Source organism: Periplaneta americana, chromosome 12 (genome assembly GCF_040183065.1).
Source record: "Periplaneta americana isolate PAMFEO1 chromosome 12, P.americana_PAMFEO1_priV1, whole genome shotgun sequence".
Lineage (NCBI taxonomy): Eukaryota > Metazoa > Arthropoda > Insecta > Blattodea > Blattidae > Periplaneta > Periplaneta americana.
Window position 1 is genome coordinate 163750461 of NC_091128.1, and position 6000 is coordinate 163756460.

A 6000-nucleotide genomic window follows, 5' to 3' on the forward strand; every position below is an offset into this window, starting at 1 on the left:
TAATAAATGATTGAAAGAATTTTAGTTTTGTTGTTTAAATATGCAAAAATTTGATACGAACACATGTAATTTATCATTCTGAGAAGGAATTTTAAAATGTTACATTTGTTCAGATCAAATTTTTTTATTTTGCTGAATCGTCTTTATTCATACTTACTGAACATTCTTTTAGAGCGGTATTATTTACTATTATAAGAAAATGGTCAGTGTATTCACAAAATATTATTTGAAAAATTTCATTGTGACTAATTCATATAATAATGCTTGCTCTGTAAGCTTCTAATGTTCACCACTAGGAGCACTGATTTTCAGTATTGTTGCCATTACCTTCCAAATGTCCTAGTATATTTGGGTAAATATATTTTATATTGTTGGGTTTGTGAATATTAAGTTTTGTTGTTTAGGGAAATGTTAGACATATTATGGATGTAGTCGACCTGGTTGGCGAGTTGGTATAGCGCTGGCCTTCCATGCCCAAGGTTGCGGGTTCGATCCTGGGCCAGGTCGATGGCATTTAAGTGTTCTTAAATGTGACAGGCTCATGTCAGTAGATTTACTGGCATGTAAAAGAACTCAGGCTCATGTCAGTAGATTTACTGGCATGTAAAAGAACTCAGGCTCATGTCAGTAGATTTACTGGCATGTAAAAGAACTCAGGCTCATGTCAGTAGATTTACTGGCATGTAAAAGAACTCCTGCGGGACAAAATTCTGGCACATCCGGCGACGCTGATATAACCTCTGCAGTTGCGAGCGTCGTTAAATAAAACATAACATTTAACATCATGGATGTATTTATAAACTAAACTTAACCCTACAGGTATTGTGCTGTACAAGAGCATCATGCTGAGCAACAATGAGCGAACTCCACAAGTTATTCGCAACGCCATGTTGAAGCTGGGTCTGGAGGGCAACCCTGAAAATTACACGTTGGCACAGGTGTTGCCTGAAAAAGGTACGTATAAGAATGCTATGTTCTGGGTGTGCTTGGGTATGTCCGTTTCGAAAGTTTTGGGTACTGAATGGTGGCAAGCTTAAATAATTTCTTACTCTACGAAGACATTAAAATGCGGAATAAAAATTCGAGAATTGTTAAATTTTTAATGCAAAATGCGGGTTTTATGCGAAAGCAAATTACATTAAATGGAATATGAAAATGTTGTTGTTGTTTTCTAATGCCAGGCGTGTGACAATAAAGTCATTTGACCTCTTGCACTCCAATATTTTTCAAAGATATTATCATGACCAGCCAATGAAGCACAGATTTTGAGGTGTTCCGAATCCATTTCTTGGTTTGAGTTGCACAATGGGCAGTTAGGGGACTGATATATTCCAATTCTATGCAGGTGTTTAGCCAAACAATCATGGCCTGTTGCCAATCTAAATGCAGCTACAGACGATTTTCGTGGTAAATCGGGAATTAACTGTGGATTTTGATGCAGAGAGTTCCATTTTTTCCCTTGGGATTTTGTTATCAAATTTTGTTTGTTGAAGTCTAAGTATGTAGATTTAATAAATCTCTTCACAGAGTAATACGTAGATTTAGTAACATGAATCATATAAATAGTATGATATAAACATGATTTAGTAACATGAAAATACATTGATCTTATGGAATCATTTTTGGAACCTGAAATTTGTTGTTGTTTTCTAATGCCAGACGTTTGACAATAAAGTCATTTAACCTCTTGCACTCCAATATTTCTCAAAGATATTATCATGGTCAGCCACTGACGCACAGATTCTGAGTGGCAAGTTGTAGCCGATTTAAGTGAACACCATATTTTAATGTTTTGGTGGCTACTTCATTCACACACAACCCCCAGAATGTCTGGAGGACCACACCTGCTGTTTGTCGACGGGTCCATTGGACCTAGCTGGGAGATCTTGTTGATCACCAGCTTTCCCTCCTTAAGCCACTGGAGGACGATTTTAGTGCCATAGCAGGTCAGCACTAGGAACAGAAAAGTAGGAAGAGGAGGAAGGAAAGGGAAATGAACCCCTAGGCCTCGAATGCTCTAATGCCGTCGGGGTCGAAGAAAGTAAGAGTTCAGTCAGAGGACTGGATAGGAAAGGGTAAAGAGGGAATTAGGTATTGGTTAGAGGAAAATTATACCAAATTCAGTCATTAACTCATCAAGCTGACCAGTGCTAATTGGTGAGTAGCCCCTCCCTTTAGTTCAGCTTGTAAAATTATGCTAACAGCTGCACCACGGGAAGGTAGGGATGGGACATTGGGTATTTGTCCAGGTTGGTTCCTTAAAGCCTTCAATGGGAAGGATTACTGGCTCTCCCCCCTGTATCCAACATATCCTTTTGCAGCCTGGAACATGAAATTTACGTTAATTAATATCCTTTCATAAACGAAATAGAATATGTTCAAAACCAAGCTCTCAGACTCATTACTGGTGGAATCAAAACAACTCCAATAGATTCTATGAGATTCCTCGCTAATATTAACAGCATCAAAATGACAATAGAAGAAAAAGCACTGATTCATATGAAAAACTTATTAGATTACCAGGAAACAATTGGCATTCATACAGTCCTCTCTGTAGATTGAAAACTCAAAAAAGTTTCATATCCATTGTTCGAGAATTAAAACAGAAAATCAATATCCCGAATTTAAAAGAAAACCTACAAATTAAACCAAACCCTTTAACTCTATTAAATACTTACTTACTTACAAATGGCTTTTAAGGAACCCGAAGGTTCATTGCCGCCCTCACATAAGCCCGCCATCGGTCCCTATCCTGTGCAAGATTAAGCCAGTCTCTATCATCATACCCCACCTCCCTCAAATCCATTTTAATATTATCCTCCCATCTACGTCTCGGCCTCCCTAAAGGTCTTTTTCCCTCCGGTCTCCCAACTAACACTCTATATGCATTTCTGGATTCGCCCATACGTGCTACATGCCCTGCCCATCTCAAACGTCTGGATTTCAAGTTCCTAATTATGTCAGGTGAAGAATACAATGCGTGCAGTTCTGTGTTGTGTAACTTTCTCCATTCTCCTGTAACTTCATCCCGCTTAGCCCCAAATATTTTCCTAAGCACCTTATTCTCAAACACCCTTAACCCTATTAAATATAGAATATAATCTAAATTTAACAGAAGAAATACTAAAATCAGAAGTAAACACTGAAATACTAAAACAATTGTCTTTAGAGACAATTAATATTGGATTCGTTTATACACTGACGAATACTTGATCTCCAGAGAACAAGGTGCCAGTGCAGGTGTTACGTGCTGTCTCTTCTCTCTTTATAGATCTCGTGGGTATGGGACAAGTTTTGATGGAGAAATCATTGCAATAAGTGAAAGTCTCAGGAATCTTCTATGCCACATCAATAAATTTAGGAATGCAGTTATATTGTCAGACTCCAAAGCAGCTATTCTATCAATAGTCTCTAAACACACACCTTCATCTCAAACAGCAGAAATAACTAAAATGCTCTCTCAATCAATATCACTCAATAAAAGAATTGTATTCCAATGGATACCATCCCATTGTGGAATCCTGGGAAACGAGAATGCGGATGCTTTAGCAAAGAAGGGCAGCACTGCTACTTACAGACCTATTACTAAATCTACGTATTACTCTGTGAAAAGATTTATTAAATCTACATACTTAGACTTCAACAAACAAAATTTGATAACACAATCCCAAGGGAAAAAATGGAACTCTCTGCATCAAAATCCACAGTTAATTCCCGATTTACCACGAAAATCGTCTGTAGCTGCATTTAGATTGGCAACAGGCCATGATCGTTTGGCAAAACACCTGCATAGAATTGGAATATATCAGTCCCCTAACTGCCCATTGTGCAACTCAAACCAAGAAATGGATTCGGAACACCTCGAAATCTGTGCTTCAGTGGCTGGCCATGATAATATCTTTGAAAAATATTGGAGTGCAAGAGGTCAAATGACTTTATTGTCAAACGCCTGGCATTAGAAAACAACAACGTTAATTAATGTGGGTTTATGTTTTACTGTTTAGGTTTTACTGTATTCATTACATTTTTCCAAACACTGTTTGATGATGAATTTTTGTGATATTTATATTGTTCTATTGTGTATAAAAATTATGATTGAAGCATTGTTACTTCTGTTTGCAGAAATGGTTCTTCCACCGAATGCCAATGTATACTATGCAGTGAACACGGCGTTTAACCTGAATTTCATCCTGAGGCCTAAACGAGGTAACTCATTGGAACCAAGCAGAAGTAAACCTGCAAAGAAATCTCCTCTAGTAACTTGAAAGAAATCTCAACTGAATCCTCACTGGTATTACTACAACGAATTGAATGTTAGAGAATGAACTCTCTTCTGTACTTAGTCGGTGCAATACTTACTGACATTGTCAAAGTAGCTTTTTATACTTTGATGTTTGGAGTGAATGTACAAATGGCACATGTAAACTTATTACCACAGCTAATTTGTTGTGTGTACCTAGACCACTCTTCGTTTGATATTACAGATGCTTCTTCTAGCCACTTGAAAGATACTCATTGGGGTGCATACAAGCATATCTTTAAGATCACAAACATGAATGAAATCACTGTCACTTTGTAGGTGTTAAATGAGTGATTTCAGTTTGTTTGGTTTTATTATTTTCACATGCAAAGCTGTAGTTGCTGTGAAAATATACTGTAGGTGTGGTTATCGACTTGCTAAGAAGTTTTTTTATAAATGATATTGGCTGTTGTCTCTTACAGTGATGTTTTATACGCAAGTTTAAATCTGTTTTCACAATTACATGTACCTGTTATTTGAAATAGACTCTCGAAGTGACGACCATCTACATGTGTACATGGCTAAAACGTAAGCATTAACCTGAGAATGCAAACATTAAACTCAAACTAAAAAAATTGTTACACCATTCATGATGGAAATATAAACATAACCACAAAGATAATTGGTAACCATGGAAACATAACAATGACGTCATTTCATAATTTTCAGTTGTAAACTTAGCCTAAGCCACTGCCAGCTATATAGCCATAGGATGCGATCCAGTAGGCAGTGACTTCAGCACTATATTATGATTGTGTGTTGTTTTAAAATTACGTTAGCATGAACATGAAAGTTTAGAGTTTGTAAACTTATCATGTTATTGTCTAATAGTAATTTTAATGTCATTGTTTATGTAAATCATTGTGAATGGCTCCATTAAATAATCTGACCACTAAGTTTTGTGTTTATGTTACGTTTATGTTTAATTTTCATTGTGAATGAGCCATCATATCTTTAATATATATTCCTGGAAGTCAAGTGGACTTGTTTAAAGGACATTTTAAAGATTTCTTTAATTTTAAGCAGTTTTATGGCTCAGAATTTTCCAACTCTTCTACCTCTTGGGCTATTCTGCGTAATGAATTTTTTTTTAAATTTCCTCTCATTGATTACCGGTACCAGTTTTGTCTTAATTTCTCCTCATTTAGGTTTATTTTTATCTTGCATACATCCAGCTGCTTGAAATGCAGTAATTAATTGGTGCATTGCTGTTTTATCAGGAAGTAAAGAATCTGGGACTTCCTGTAGAATATTCTGCTGTATTTCTTCTATAATCTTTTCACTGTAAGAAAAATCCTAATGCAAACAATACCACGTGACTGAAGTGAGGCTTCATTGGCCGCTGTTTGGCGCCATAGATTCTCAGTACGTGTTCCCGCCTACTGTTGAACATTCTGTTTCATGTTAAACATTTCCCGTTACTCGTTAAGTAGGCCTAACCTCACTACTATGCATTCGTTTGCTTAGGAAACATTTACTTTACAATTTCTGCAATTAAATTATTTTTAATTCTCATGTCTTCACAATGGACAGTTGAGGATACAGAAGCCATACTTCAGTACCACGTGCTTACGTGAACAATTACGAGCTCAAGTGACGCCAGTGTACAAGAACAGACTACCTCAGTATTACTGTTGGTATTCATCCGCGTTCATAGTATATAACAAAATATAAAAGTAGCTTTTCTTTTACATAGGGTT

The 6000-nt window shown here is 36.6% G+C and overlaps 1 protein-coding gene across 3 annotated transcripts in view; it reads left to right on the forward strand.

The window, feature by feature from the left end:
* The window catches only part of Rgl (Ral guanine nucleotide dissociation stimulator-like), a 184141-nt gene extending 178933 nt beyond the window's left edge, over window positions 1-5208 (forward strand). For all 3 annotated transcript variants that reach the window (XM_069842490.1, XM_069842491.1, XM_069842489.1), the window contains exons 14-15: window positions 820-954; window positions 4123-5208. In XM_069842490.1, the coding sequence (XP_069698591.1) occupies window positions 820-954; window positions 4123-4265 (278 nt within the window). In that variant the 3' untranslated portion in view covers window positions 4266-5208. The remainder of the gene's footprint in view (window positions 1-819; window positions 955-4122) is intronic.
* The last annotated feature ends 792 nt before the right edge of the window (window positions 5209-6000 follow it).